We start from the raw sequence: 16,046 nt of genomic DNA on the forward strand, positions 1-16,046 counted from the left end.
TATTTACCTTTTCTGGTAAGAGCAGTTCCTTTTTATTGTGGTGAGCTCACTGAGTCCGTGTCAGGGGTGTAGGGCAGCCCTCTCTCCCATCCTTCTTGTACTTGCTCAGGTCTGATTACATAACTCAGAACTGGCAAATCAGAGTGCCCATTCCTCTGGTTACAAAGATTGGTTTAATCATGGGTACATAACCTAAACTGGTCCAATGAGAATGAACTTGAAGACTTTTGCTGGTGCCTTTGAGGGGAAAGATGATTTTTTTTTTTTTTTACTGAGATTATCTAAGCTGCTAAAACTGTTTTTTTTGGAGCTCCTGGGGACTATCTCACAGGGAGCACAATTCAAGAAATGAAGCCAATACAGAAAGAAGGAGAGTTAAGGGATGAAAAAAGACATCCCTGACCACACCATCTGAATGTTTGGTATCAGCCACAACAAAGCTTCCCCAACCTTGGACTTTACAACTGTGTGAGCAATACACTTCAGATTGAATTTCTGTCACTTGCAAATGAGAGAATCTTGAATAATATAGCAAGACCTCAATGCCAAGAGGGGGGATATGGGCCAGATATTGGCTAGAACTTGTTTCCATGGGAGAATCTGAGTTTCAGTTCAGAGTGAATTAAAGGCCAATTTTCAGGCATCTAGGCAGTTACTGGATTGTCCTTTTGGATTTTCTTGGTCATAATCAGGCAGAACTTTAGAGTAAAGGCTTGGTCCTCACCCTGAAAAAGAGAACTACAAGAGAAAAACCATATCTCCATCCCTGAGTAAAGGGGGAAGGACATGGGAATCCAGAGGCCTTACCTTCCTCGGGTACTTGTATGGTGCTGTCACCAGCTTCACATGCTGCTGCAGCTCCTTGGTGAGCTCGTCAGGGTCACGGGACAGAAAGTGTGGGGCCAAGACCACAAATGCCTTCACTACCTGCAGCAAGGATGAGGGCCCAGAGAAAGATCAGAGTGCATTGTCATGCCCTGGGATAATCAGTGTCAAGACTTCCACCACAGCCACCACCTTTATATCCCCTCATTTGCACCTCCAGATATCTGGGGCTAGGGAAAAGTAGGACCTGGGGACAATCATGGCCAAGATTCCAACTTTCTCTCAAGTTGTTTATTGATGAGCAGGTAGGACTGTAGATTGAGACCAGGATTACCTCATATCCCAGGGACAATAGAGTGTGATGGGAAAAAGTTAGTTAGAAGAGAGGAAAATAAAGGCTGGGAACAATAAACCTAAAAGATTTGTTTAACCTCTCCAAGCTAGTTTGCCAACCTATAAAATAGAGATCCAACTTCCATATTTAATTCATGGGAAATAAAAGGAAATCATATACAGTATGGCTTAGCTCAGTGCTTGGCACCCAGGGTTTTGAGCCTATGATATTTCCCACACCTGCCAGGTGTATGATATTATCAATTTTCACCCTGGACATCAACCCACGTCTTTCCACCTTAAATTTTCCTTCACATACACAAGCTCTTCTAGATTTCATCTGGGCTTATTTCATTAACCTTGGCATTACAGGGGCCTTTCTTCCTCTCTTCCTCTCACTAAAAACCACATGCCTCAAAGACTCTATCTTGGCTTAAATTCCTCCTCTGTTCTAGTCAGGGAATAGATTCTGATTCAAATGCCAAACAGGATAGAATATCTGCAGCCCCAAAAGACAGACTTTGTGTAGTACTTATTACAGGTCAGACTTTGTTTCAAGCACATTACAAATATTAACACATTTAATCCTCACAACAGCTTTGCATCTTGCATATGGTTAAACTGAGACAGAAAGGCTAAATAACTTGTCCAGGGACACACAGCTAGTAAGCAGCAGGACTAAGGTTTGGGCCCAGACTGTCTAGCCCCAGAGTTCATACTCTTAACTACCATCTGTACACCCCCCAGGCCACAGTTCCCCCATCACCTCTCCTCGAATGGGATCCGGGCTGCTTACTACAGCTGTCTCAACCACAGCAGGGTGCTCCATTAGTGCGTTCTCCACTTCTGAGGGCCCAATCCGGTACCTGTAGAAAAACCTGTCTTTCAGAGAAGACTGGACACTCAACCTCTAGCTCAGCTCAGAAGTCTAGAATTAGACAGAATAAAGAACTGGATTACCCTTTTCCTGCCCAGAAACCAAGCTTACCCACTGGAGTTAATGATATCATCTGTTCTTCCCATGAATCGGAAATATCCTTCTTGATCCTTGATTGCCCGGTCTCCCAGGACCCAAAAATCCCCTCTGATGTTGGCTTCTGTCTTCTCAAGATTGTCCTGGTGACCACAGAAAGAAAGTCATTATACCTGCAAAGCCTAAATCCTCTGCCCTAGGCCTGCCATCACCAGATGTGCAGATTGTTTACTTTACAACTTGAATTACTACACATGGTAGAACTTCCCTGAATAGGTGGAATTGGCACTTCCCCTTTTATTTATTCCACCCAGAGTCTCTCACTTACTCCTCTGGGGTCCAGTTTGATGGATAATATTAATGAATCCATTCGCCCATGCTCTCGGGCCTTTCCCCCATTGGATTCAACCTTTCCTTTACTGGTCAGCCTAACCCCTGCTCCACCCCATGACACTGTTCAAGGGCATCATGATTTATGAGACATTTTTCTTGGGTCCAGATTGTTAGATATGAAAGTTCTAGAGATACACCAGCAAGCTGTCTGGGGCTTGGGTCAATGTGCATATTTCTGTAATGGCTGAACCCCTCTGTTCAACTGAAGTGCCTGTTTATAAGCAGAATGATTGAGGTTTGCCCCTTGTCAGAGGATCTCTATCTCTATATTTTGTTCAAGGGTAGGGGTGTGAGCTTTAGAGTAGATGCTCCATCTCTGGGTTAAAAGGTGGCATAGGGAATTCATACCCTAGCTCCTTCATTTGGAAGTTAGGGGTATTGAAGATCTGAAAAAGCAAGAGGAATCTGAGGAAACTGAGGTGTGAGAGAGGAAACGGAGGTATGAGAGATCAGTAACTTGCCCAAGATCACACAGCAATTAGTAGAGCAGGATTTTAAACTCAAGTAATTTGGGCCCAAGGACTCAAGGGGTAATTGAAAGGATTAAACAAGTTTAAAGCATATAAACTGCTTTAGGAGAGTGCTTACCATGTGGTAAGCTTACAATAAATGGCAGCAACTGTAACTATTGGATTATTTACTTTATTCTTTAATCATCTTGGTGTCAGAGGTCCCAGCCCATTGTTCACTGTGGTGGACTTGAATGAGTCTTGTAAACTCTGACTTCACCATTCTCACCCATAGAGTGGGGCAGTTGGATCTGAGGGTCACCTATTTTTAATATTCCAAGATCTGAAGATAGGAATGCTTTTAACTTATGGTGAAGTCTTAGTGTAAAGCATCTTGCATGGCTCTAGAGGAGATCAGTGGCATAGAGCAGCGGCATGGTACTTGAGAGAGGGGGCAGTACTGCCCTTGGAAGAATGCTGCTCTATATAATTCAGGGGCAATAAACTTTCTGTCGTAAAACAGCTCTTGGAAGTGGAAAAGGGTTACTGTGAGAAAGACAATTAATCAACTGGAATCTTAACCATAGGCTAAGAAAAGCAGGAGTGAATAACCAGGCTTTTTGCAAGGCAAAGTGCCCGTTCCTAGACACTTTTTTCCTTTGTCCCTTTGTCCCTATTTCTTACCAATGCTTCTTGGGAGGTGGGAACTCCCCTCATGCCTCTCAGAACCCACTATTTCCACTAGGATACAGAGGGGGATGAGTAAGCTTTCCTCACCACATAGCCAGAAAAGATGCCTATAGGTCTGATGGGTTTGACTCGAATGCCCACATCTCCTTCTGTGCCAGGTGGCAGGACATTGCCCTTGTCATCTATTACCTGCAGAAAGAAGCAGATTGGAAGAATGGTCTGCGTAACAGTAGACAGCTTGAATGGCAACATGAAAGAGCTGATCAAATAGAAGATCATCTTACTCTAGTGGTGACTGAAAAGAGTTGGAAACCAAGAGAAGCCAAGAGCTTTAAGTCCAAATTTTTAATCCATTTGTCTGAAATGGTTTAGGTGCAACCCCTTAGTGAGACTGGACCAGATGATCTTGGGAAGATACTTGTAGTTTTAGGAATTCATGAAGTATAATAGCACCCTATTATTTTTGAGGCTCACAGACTTGGACATCAGATAGATTAAAGTTCAAATTATGACTCTGATACTTTATTAGTTGACTTTGTGTTACCTAAGTTCTATGTCTCAGTGTCTTCATCTGTGAAACAGAGATAATAATAGCTTATTTCACCAAATTATGTGAGAATTAATTAATATACTAAAAATCAGTCTTCATAAATGATTATCATAGATATAAGGGATCAGGTAATTACACATAACACTGACTAGAATGTAAATTGTTATACTTTAAATACATATGCTTATATTTATATATATATATATATATATATATATATATATAAACATAGACACATATAGATAAGTTCTATATCTTGGAATTTAGCCCAAAGAAATAATAAGGAATAGGAGCAAAATTTTAGCTATGGCATATTCATTGTAGTGTTGATTTTACTGGTGAAAATTTTAGAAATCATCTATTAACTAACAAAAGGCATAAAGAGTGGTGGAACCATACTATCTATTGCTATGTAGTAATTAAAAATTCTGCTGTAGATAGGTATTAATTGACCTGAAAAGATGGCCACCCAAGATTACACAGTGATAAAATTAAGTTACAGAATTGTATGTCAAAATTCACCCCATTTTTGTTTTAAAATGTGTATATTTATATAATTAACTAGCTAACCAATTTTCCATTAACTAGCTAACCAATTTTCCACCTATTCAAAGTGGTTTTTCCTGGATGATTAGAATATGAATAACTTCCTTTCTCCCCCATCTGTCCCTCCTCCTACCCTCCTTTTTAAATATTATTTTAATATCTTTATTATTTTTGTACAATGTAATAAGTAAATTGCTGAAAAAAAAAATATATATATATATGTACCCTCACTCCTTAATACCCCTAACAAACCTGCACATCATAATGGGGAATTGCAGTTCCCAGGTACCCAGGTTTGATTTTCATTGTCTTGGAAACTCTGCAAGTGAGTCCCTGTGGAAAGTAGTAGACAGATTGGTAAAAAAGATTCAACAGAGCAGGTCCTGACACAGTCCTGTAGTTGGTTCATGTTTGGTAGCTCCCTCTCTCCTTTTTGCCTGGCTTGTTCCCTTTTCCTGGAACCTCCATCCTAGAGGTTTCACTAAAGTATTTGAAAAGCTTCTGATTGACCTTGCCCCAGGGAAGAGGAACTAACAACTCATAATTAAAGCATTGCAATCGCTTTAGAGGGGCCAAACTTTAATAAGGGACTATGGATACCAAAAGTCCTTTAATACAGTGTGGGATTAAATTCTCTCCCATAAGAAGGAGAGCGCTGTTTGAATCCTGAGATGAATTCTCCTATGGAGATCTTGGTGTCCAAAGGAGCATCCCTAGACATGGTCTCCTGTGAATGGCTAGAAGCCCAGCCGTAATTCCATTGTCCTCACCCACACTTGCAATGTTCTTCCACATCACAGTGCTGCCATGAGCCCTCTCAGGAGCTCTAATGGGTCAGGGGACCAATTAAGTATAAAAGGATGTGGATAGAAGAGTATAGAGGAGGAGGCAATAAGTACTGAGAGTCAAAGTAAGAACGCTGGGGAAAAGAGTTGGGGGGAGTATTCCCCAGGTTGTTTTGATAACATGAGTCCACATTGTGCTCAGTTCAGTTCAGTTCAGTTGCTCAGTCGTGTCTGGCTCTTTGCGACCCCATGAATTGCAGCACGCCAGGCTTCCCTGTCCGTCACCAACTCCCAGAGTTCACTCAGACTCACGTCCATCGAGTCGTGATGGACTCTAGCCATCTCATCCTCTGTCGTCCCCTTCTCCGCCTGCCCCCAATCCCTCCCAGCATCAGAGTCTTTTCCAATGAGTCAACTCTTCACATGAGGTGGCCAAAGTACTGGAGTTTCAGCTTTAGCATCATTCCTTCCAAAGAACACCCAGGACTGATCTCCTTTAGAATGGACTGGTTGGATCTTCTTGCAGTCCAAGGGACTCTCAGGAGTCTTCTCCAACACCACAGTTCAAAAGCATCAATTCTTCGGCACTCAGCTTTCTTCACAGTCCAACTCTCACATGCATACATGACTACTGGAAAAACCATAGCCTTGACTAGATGGACCTTTGTTGGCAAAGTAATGTCTCTGCTCTTCAATATGCTATCTAGGTTGGTCATAGCTTTCCTTCCAAGGAGTAAACATCTTTTAATTTCATGGCTGCAGTCACCCTCTGCAGTGATTTTGAAGCCCAGAAAAATAAAGTCTGACACTGTTTCCCCTGTATCCCCATCTATTTCCCATGAAGTGATGGGACCAGATGCCATGATCTTAGTTTCAAGGGACCCCAAAAGTTCCAAGAAGATATCTCAGCAGATGAAGTGGTGGTGGTGGTGGTTGTGGGGGGGGGGGGTCTTAGTGGTTTCTCTTCTCCATCCCTTACTTCAATCTGAGCAGCTTGACATGTGCCCAACACATGTAATAAACTCAGATCTCTGGCAAAACATTCCCCCACTACAGAGGACTCTCCTGATGACACCACCTGAAATACTAGGCCATTATCCCACCTATCTTCACCTTATCTGCTTCACTTGTCTTTGTAGAACTTTTCACCATCTGGCATGTCATTTATTTGTTTATATGTTTCTCCCCCATGACGGCTAGAATGTAATCTCCATGAGAGCAGGATCTTTGTCTGTTTTAGTTCTGCTGAATTGCCAATATCTCCCCCATAGTAGGTGCTTAATAAATATTTATATTTATTGAATAAGTATATGATAAATGGTAACTCATATCTTTATTATCAAAGAGCCTTTGAAACCCACGTGTTTCACCAGCCCATGCTTTCCTAGAGCAAGTTTCCTACCGTTTCTGTCTGGCCATAGAATTCTAGGATGTCCAGTCCCGTTTGGGCCTTCCATTTTTCCAGAGTGTCTGGAAGGAGGGTCTCCCCACCACTGAAGCAACACTTTAGATGTGGGAACTTGTAACTGAGGAAGAGAAGAGAAATCAGTGTTCTCCTGGGCCTCTCTTGAACCAGACTCTGCTTAAGCCTAGAGCTGGATTCTAGGTGCTTTGACAATGAGGTTGACTTTATGGGGGCTATGCATGCTCAGAGGGCCACATAAATAAGCACATGTGTATGTCACAGAGGCAAGGTATGGCCAATAGACCAGAGGCTTTTAACCCCCAAATCCCCATCACCTGGAAAGGTCCTGTAGTAGCAACATCCGGTAAACAATGGGTGCGCCTACCATGTAGTTAATTGGATAGCTGGACAGAACCTGGAAGAAGAGAGTTGAACTTAATCAGTAGCACAGTGGTTATGGGTATGGGCTATGAAGCTGTAGACTTAAACCTTGGCTTCTTTACTGGGTCTACTTCAGGCCAAATGAGCCCAATTTTCATGAACCTTCAAACCAAAAATGACAGATGAATGATTGCAGTTTTTATTACAGAAAAACGTCGAGGACAGTTTTGTTTTTTTTTTCTTTTTGGTCAAATCAGGCTGCTTCTTCCTGCCAATTGACTGACTTGTCCCTATGAACTCACCTCTAGAATTACATAAACTTCCAGTCACCAATGGGAGATCAGCTGCTATTGCAAACCAACCGTGTGGTCTTAACAGGTGGAGGTTAAGTCTTTAACCTCCTTAGACCAGTTTTACAATAGGTTAATGATCTCTGTTTGTTTCCAAGGCAAACCATTCAATATCACAGTAATCCATGTCTATGCCCTGATCAGTAATGCTGAAGAAGCTGAAATTGAACATTTCTATGAAGACCTACAAGACCGTCCAGAATTAACAACCCCAAAAGATGTCTTTTTCATTATAGGGGACTGGAATGCAAAAGTAGGAAGTCAAGAAACACCTGGAGTAACAGGCAAATTTGGCTTTGGAGTATAGAATGAAGCAAGGCAAAGGCTAATAGAGTGCTGCCAAGAGAACGCACTGGTCATAGCAAACACCCTTTTCCAACAACACAAGAGAAGACTCTACACATGGACATCACCAGATGGTCAACACTGAAATCAGATTGATTATATTCTTTGCAGCCAAAGATGGAGAAGCTCTATACAGTCAGCAAAAACAAGACAGGGAGCTGACTGTGGCTCAGATTATGAACTCCTTATTGTCAAATTCAGAATTAAAATGAAGAAAGTATGGAAAACCACTAGACCATTCAGGTATGGCCTAAATCAAATCCATTATACAGTGGAAGTGAGAAATAGATTTAAGTGACTAGATGTGATAGACAGAGTGCCTGATGAACTATGGACTGAGGTTCGTGACATTGTATAGAGACAGGGATCAAGACCATCCCCAGGAAAAAGAAATGTAAAAAAAGCAAAATGGCTGTCTGAGGAGGCCTTACAAATAGCTGTGAATAGAAAAGAAGCCAAAAGCAAAGAAGAAAAGGAAAGATATACCCATTTGAATACAGAGTTCCAAAGAACAGCAAGGAGAGATAAGAAAGTCTTCCTCAGTGATCAGTGCAAAGAAATAGAAGAAAACAATAGAATGGGAAAGACTAGAGATCTCTTCAAGAAAATTGGAGATACCAAGGGAACATTTCATGCAAAAATGGGATCAATAAAGGACAGAAATGGTATGGACCTAACAGAAGCAGAAGATATTAAGAAGAGGTGGCAAGAATACACAGAAGAACTGTACAAAAAAGGTCTTCAAAACCCAGACAATCATGATGGTGTGATCACTCACCTGGAGCCAGATATCCTGGAATGTGAAGTCAAGTGGGCCTTAGGAAGCATCACTATTAACAAAGCTAGTGGATGTAATGGAACACCAGTTGAGCTATTTCAAATCCTGAAAGATGATGCTGTGAAAGTGCTGCACTCAATATGCCAGCAAATTTGGAAAACTCAGCAGTGGCCACAGGACTGAAAAAGTCAGTTTTCATACTAATCCCAAAGAAAGGCAATGCCAAAGAATACACAAGCTACTGCACAATTTCATTCATCTCACACACTAGTAAAGTAATGCTCAAAATTCTTCAAGCCAGGCTTCAACAATATGTGAACCATGAACTTCCAGATGCTCAAAGTGGTTTTAGAAAAGGCAGAGGAACCAGAGATGAAATTGCTAACATCCGCTGGATCGTCAAAAAAAGCAAGAGAGTTCAGAAACTTCTGCTTTATTGATTATGCCAAAGCCTTTGACTGAGTGGATCACAATAAACTGTGGAAAATTCTGAAACAGATGGGAATACCAGACCACATGACCTGCCTCTTGAGAAACCTATATGCAGGTCAGGAAGCAACAGTTAGAACTGGACATGGAACAACAGACTGGTTCCAAATAGGAAAAGGAGTACGTCGAGGCTATATATTGTCACCCTGCTTATTTAGCTTATATGCAGAGTACATCATGAGAAAGCCTGGGCTGGAAGAAGCACAAGGTGGAATCAAGATTGCCGGGAGAAATATCAATAACCTCAGATATGCAGATGACACCACCCTTATGGCAGAAAGTGAAGAATTAAAGAGCCTCTTGATGAAAGTGAAATAAGAGTGAAAAAGTTGGCTTAAAGCTCAACATTCAGAAAAGTAAAATCATGGCATCTGGTCCCATCACTTCATGGCAAATAGATGGAAAAATAGTAGACAGTCCCAGACTTTATTTTTCTGGGCTCCAAAATCACTGCAGATGGTGACTGCAGCCATGAAATTAAAAGATGCTTACTCCTTGGAAGAAAAGTTATGACCAACCTAGACAGCACATTAAAAAGCAGAGACATTACTTTGTCAACAAAGGTCCATCTAGTCAAAGCTATGGTTTCTCCAGTAGTCATGTTTGGATGTGAGAGTTGGACAATAAAGAAAGCTGAGCGTGAGGAATTGATGCTTTTGAACTGTGGTGTTGGAGAAGACTCTTGAGAGTTCCTTGAACTGCAGGGAGGTATAACCAGTCCATCCTAAAGGAGAATAGTCCAGGGTATTCATTGGAAGGACTGATGCTAAAGCTGAAACTCCAATACTTTGGACACCTGATGTGAAGAGCTGACTCATTTGAAAATACCCTGATGCTGGGAAAGATTGAGGGCAGGAGGAGAAGGGGACGATAGAGGATGAGATGGTTGGATGGCATCACCGACTCAATGGACATGAGTTTAAGTAATCTCTGGGAGTTGGTAACGGACAGGGAAGCCTGGCTTGCTGCAGTCAGTGTAGTCGCAAAGAGTCGGACACGACTGAACAACTAAACTGCACTGAATCCCAACCGTATTTTCCCCAAAATATTTTTGGGACATAATTCAGGTGCAGGATCCTCTATGACCCACCTCCCAGAATATTGGAAATAAAAGCAAAAATAAACAAATGGGACCTAGTTAACCTTAAAAGCTTCTGCACATCAAAGGAAACTATTAGCAAGGTGAAAAGACAGCCTTCAGAATGGGAGAAAATAATAGCAAATGAAGCAACCGACAAACAACTAATCTCAAAAATATACAAGCAACTCCTACAGCTCAACTCCAGAAAAATAAACGACCCAATCAAAAAATGGGCCAAAGAACTAAATAGACATTTCTCCAAAAAAGACATACAGATGGCTAACAAACACATGAAAAGATGCTCAACATCACTCATTATCAGAGAAATGCAAATCAAAACCACTATGAGGTACCATTTCACACCAGTCAGAATGGCTGCGATCCAAAAGTCTACAAATAATAAATGCTGGAGAGGGTGTGGAGAAAAGGGAACCCTCTTACACTGTTGGTGGGAATGCAAACTAGTACAGCCACTATGGAGAACAGTGTGGAGATTCCTTAAAAAACTGGAAATAGAACTGCCTTATGATCCAGCAACCCCACTGCTGGGCATACACACTGAGGAAACCAGAGGGGAAAGAGACACGTGTACCCCAATGTTCATCGCAGCACTGTTTATAATAGCCAAGACATGGAAGCAACCTAGATGTCCATCAGCAGATGAATGGATAAGAAAGCTGTGGTACATATACACAATGGAGTATTACTCAGCCATTAAAAAGAATACATTTGAATCGGTTCTAATGAGGTGGATGAAACTGGAGCCTATTATACAGAGTGAAGTAAGCCAGAAGGAAAAACATAAATACAGTATACTAACGCATATATATGGAATTTAGAAAGATGGTAACAATAACCCGGTGTACGAGACAGCAAAAGAGACACTGATGTATAGAACAGTCTTATGGACTCTGTGGGAGAGGGAGAGGGTGGGAAGATTTGGGAGAATGGCAATGAAACATGTAAAATATCATGTAGGAAACGAGTTGCCAGTCCAGGTTCGATGCATGATGCTGGATGCTTGGGGCTGGTGCACTGGGACGGCCCAGAGGGATGGTATGGGGAGGGAGGAGGGAGGAGGGTTCGGGATGGGGAACACATGTATACCTGTGGCGGATTCATTTTGATATTTGGCAAAACTAATACAATTATGTAAAGTTTAAAAATAAAATAAAATTAGAAAAAAAAAAAAAAGTTAAAAGCACCTATAGACTTTACAGAAGTGCTACAAAAAATAAGGTACTACTGAGTACTTGCCAGGCTCTGTGCTCTCTCATTTAATTCCCACTATAACCTGATGGAGTTTGTATTATCATCCCCATTTTACAGAGGGTTGAGCAACTTGCCCGAAGTCACACAATCAGCAAATAGCAGCACTGTCATTTGCAGCCTATACTTTTTAGTAATACCACCTTCATGGACTTCCCTGGTGGCTTAATGGTAAAAATGGTAAAAATCTACCTGCCAATGTAGGAGACACAGGTTTGATCCCTGGGTCTGGAAGATACCCTGAAGAAGGAAGTGTCAACCCACTCCAGAATACTTGTCTGGGAAATCCCATGGACAGAGGACCCTGGTAGGCTAGAGTCCGTGGGGTTGGAAAAGAGTTAGACACAACGGAGAGACTAAACAACAGCAATAATATCACCTTCATTCCATGCTTTGCTTTGTACAGAATTTACTACAAAGAATGGTTTAGACAGAACACCTAAAAAAATTACTAATGTTAACACACCATGTAATTATTTCCTCTGAGTGCTTTTGACATATTGGTATAAGAGATGAAAATTATCTCACTTCCCTTATTGCCTTGCCTTACAGGAAGCTCAACATGCAATTATCTACTTATTTGCTTTACCCACTTATTTGCAATTACCTACTTATTTGCTTCCTTTCCTTAGTCTTCCCACTCACTCACCCAAATCTTCAGCCTATATTTCCCTAATAGGCTTTATAATTTTACATTTGTTCCATACTTTTTTTCTATTTGTGACTCTTTACAAAAGCCACTTCAAATCTTTTTGTGGAAGGAGACAGAATAAGAATTTGTTTAAAACAGAAAATGACAGAATCATATAAAGAGAATCTCTTGAGAGACTGCAGAACTTGCCCTTGGAAGATGTCATCTATGCTTCAGTTTGCTCCTGGTATCTCTACTGCCAGCCAAACAGAAATCTGAGTCATTAACTGCTACAGAGATCTGGAGGCCCCAGGGTGTTAATTGCCCACTCTCTATCACAAATGAAGTACAAATTGGGTGTGCCTTTGCAAGCAAAATGAGCCTATTTCCATTGCTTTGTTGCTCCAGGATCCTGCAGTTTGTAGATTTTATTTAATGGTTACTCCATCAAGTTCCACAGGAAGAACTCTTATTTATTCTTCAAAATTCCTCATAGATGATAATCTCAGACTGAAAATGACCCTAATGTCCACCAACAATAGGATGGTAAGAGAAACTGTGATAGACCCACAGAATGGAACACTATACAGACTTCTAATATGTGCAGTAATATGGACAGTATTCACAGAGAATATATTGAATGAAAGAAGCCTGACACAAAAGATTACATGACGTTCAAGAAGAGGCAAAGTAAATCTATGGTGATAGAGGTTAACAATGAATAATCTATGGAGTGTGAACAATGACATGAGGGGTATGGCCTGTTTCTGCAATGCAAGTAACATTTTATATCTTGATCTGATGGTGATTACATGGCTATGTGTTGTGGACTGAATGTTGTGTCCCCCCACAATCCATACACTGAAGCCCTAAGCCCCAGTGTGATGGTATTTAGAAGTAAGTCCTTCAGAAGACAATTGGGTTTAGATGCAGTCATGAGGGCGGGTCCCTCATTGTGAGATTATTGTCCTTATAAGATAAAGAAGGAATACCAGGGCTCACTCTCTTTACTGTATGAGGATATAGCAAGAAGGCAGCCCAGAAGAGAGTTCTTACCAAGAACCCAACTATACCGGCAGCTTGAGCTCAGATTGCCAGGATAATGAGGAAATAATTGTTTGTTGTTTAAGCCACCCATTCTATGGAATTCTGTATAGCAGATGAGCGATTAATAAAAGGTCTAATGCAGGTAAATCATTTTCAAGCTACACACTTAAAATGGTTACACTATAGACACACACATACACACACATGCACAAGACAGCATCATCTCTAGTAGTCCATTCCTCTGTATTACACTCAGTTCACTGTCATCTATCTGATACTTGATACCAGAGCAAGGGCCCATTAAATGAAGGAATGTTAAATGAAGGAATGACCCATGATGCTTGTCTCCTGAATATAGTCCTTTTAATTGTGTATGTGTCTGTCTCCTTTCCCAGACCATGAATTGCATGAGGGCAGGAACCATTTCCATCTTGCTTACTGAACACTTTCTATCCGCATGGCTAAGCTTAGTAAAAATTAGATGAATTGAAAGAAACTTCAAGATGGGCTCCCTCTGACCATCCGGTGCAAACTGGATCTTCTCTTACCTTTAGAATGATCACTGGATCAAACTTTGGCAAGAGATGGATAAATGTGCATGCTCCTGACGTCCAGGGTTCCAGAAGTGAGCCCAAAATGTTCACTATCCAAGCTGTGTCTGATATAGGCCATATTATGTCAGAGGCTTGCAGGTCTGTCCATTTTCTGAGAACACAGAGGAAAAACATATATGAGTGCATGTGGGTGTGGATGGAGCATGAGTATGTGTATACGTGGGTAGAGGTAGGTATGTGTGCAGAGGAGTGTGTGTACCTGAATGTTTGCATATGTGTATAGGTATATTAAGGTATAAGCAAGCAGGGGGAAGGAGAGTTGTTCTATCCACATGTCCTATCTCAAGAGCAGGTGCCTGTTCAGAAGGTGTGACTCCAGCTCCCATGACTCAACAGCTAACTGGGTCTCATTTCCACTTTAACTCCAGTACTGAGTACAGCTTGTGGCCTGTGATAACCACTTAGGAAATGTTTACTAAAAAAAGACACCTAAGTGGATATTCTAAAAAGTGGCCTTGCCTGCAAGTTGAACTTTGGCTGCATAGACCTTGGTTGGTTCTCTTTTTTTTTTTTTTGAGCATCATGAATTTCCTGAGCACAACTGAGGGTCTCATGCAGAGTGACACTTGTAACCTTTCTCTTTTTAGGCCAGAATTTAAAGTATTAAGCTTGTCTTAAAGCAAAAATACATGAACCATGAACTTCCAGATGCTCAAGCTGGATTTAGAAAAGGCAGAGGAACCAGATATCAAATTGCCAACATCCACTGGATCATTGAAAAAGCAAGAGAGTTCCAGAAAAACATCTATTTCTGCTTTATTGACTATTCCAAAGCCTTTGACTGTGTGGATCACAATAAACTGTGGAAAATTCTGAAAGAGATGGGCATACCAGACCATCTGACCTGCCTCTTGAGAAACCTATATGCAGGTCCGGAAGCAACAGTTAGAACTGTACGTGGAACAACACACTGGTTCAAAATAGGAAAAGGAGTATGTCAAGGCTGTATATTGTCACCCTGCTTATTTAACTTATATGCAGAGTACATCATGAGAAACACTGGGCTGGAAGAAGCACAAGCTGGAATGAAGACTGCTGGGAGAAATATCAATAACCTCAGATATGCAGATGACACCACCCTTATGGCAGAAAGTGAAGAGGAACTCAAAAGCCTCTTGATGAAAGTGAAAGTGGAGAGTGAAAAAGTTGGCTTAAAGCTCAATGTTCAGAAAACTAAGATCATGGCATCCGGTCCCATCACTTCATGGGAAATAGATGGGGAAACAGTGGAAACAGACTTTATTTTTCTGGGCTCCAAAATCACTGCAGATGGTGACTGCAGCCATGAAATTAAAAGATGCTTACTCCTTGGAAGGAAAGTTATGACCAACCTAGATAGCATATTCAAAAGCAGAGATATTACTTGACAACAAAGGTCCATCTAGTCGAGGCTATGATTTTTCCAGTGGTCATGTATGGATGTGAGAGTTGGACTGCGAAGAAAGCTGAGCGCCGAAAAATTGATGCTTTTGAACTGTGGTGTTGGAGAAGACTCTTGAGAGTCCTTTGGACTGCAAGGAGATCTAACCAGTCCACTCTAAAGGAGATCAGTCCTGGGTGTTCTTTGGAAGGATTGATGCTAAAGCTGAAACTCCAATACTTTGGCAACTTCATGCGAAGGGTTGACTCACTGGAAAAGACTCTGATGATGGGAGGGATTGGGGGCAGGAGGAGAAGGGGATGACAGAGGATGAGATGGTTGGATGGCATCACCGACTCAATGGACATGAGTTTGAGTAGACTCTGGGAGTTGGTGATGGACAGGGAGGCCTGGTGTGCTGCGATTCATGGGGTCACAAATAGTTGGACACGACTGAGCAACTGAACTGAACTGAACTGAAAGCAAAAATAATTTAAGCTGCATAGAAAGAACTTCCTTGTGGCTGGGAATTACCATAGAATATGTCCCGTCCTAAAGATGATTGCTACTTTCACCCACAGCCAGCTCTGTAGAGAAATTAGGTCATAGCCAAATGGAATCAAATTTTCGAGGGTGAGTGGGAATTTAATATATTAGCTACATTTATTTATCTTTCCATCTTTTGAAACTGTTTTTCTTACTGTAGCTCTTCTATTAAATAATTTCTATGAAATTTAATTTTCTGATGCCAT

At 41.4% G+C, this 16,046-nt stretch overlaps 1 protein-coding gene across 3 annotated transcripts in view; it reads right to left on the minus strand.

Moving 5' to 3' along the window:
- LOC113883517 (acyl-coenzyme A synthetase ACSM2B, mitochondrial-like) overlaps nt 1–16,046 on the minus strand; it is a 49,980-nt gene that overhangs the window by 23,447 nt on the left and 10,487 nt on the right. For 2 of the 3 annotated variants that reach the window (XR_003508662.1, XM_027527300.1), the window contains exons 6-13: nt 13,869–14,025; nt 7,285–7,364; nt 6,947–7,070; nt 5,012–5,092; nt 3,751–3,852; nt 2,147–2,274; nt 1,925–2,024; nt 808–927 (exon numbers count right to left, since the gene is read on the minus strand). Coding sequence is in view for 2 of the 3 variants with exons in the window: in XM_027527300.1 (XP_027383101.1) it covers nt 808–927; nt 1,925–2,024; nt 2,147–2,274; nt 3,751–3,852; nt 5,012–5,092; nt 6,947–7,070; nt 7,285–7,364; nt 13,869–14,025 (892 nt within the window). In the remaining variant the exon portion in view is untranslated. The remainder of the gene's footprint in view (nt 1–807; nt 928–1,924; nt 2,025–2,146; nt 2,275–3,750; nt 3,853–5,011; nt 5,093–6,946; nt 7,071–7,284; nt 7,365–13,868; nt 14,026–16,046) is intronic. The other variant, XM_027527301.1, reaches the window with a different exon arrangement.

The sequence above is a fragment of the Bos indicus x Bos taurus genome, chromosome 25, assembly GCF_003369695.1.
Source record: "Bos indicus x Bos taurus breed Angus x Brahman F1 hybrid chromosome 25, Bos_hybrid_MaternalHap_v2.0, whole genome shotgun sequence".
Lineage (NCBI taxonomy): Eukaryota > Metazoa > Chordata > Mammalia > Artiodactyla > Bovidae > Bos > Bos indicus x Bos taurus.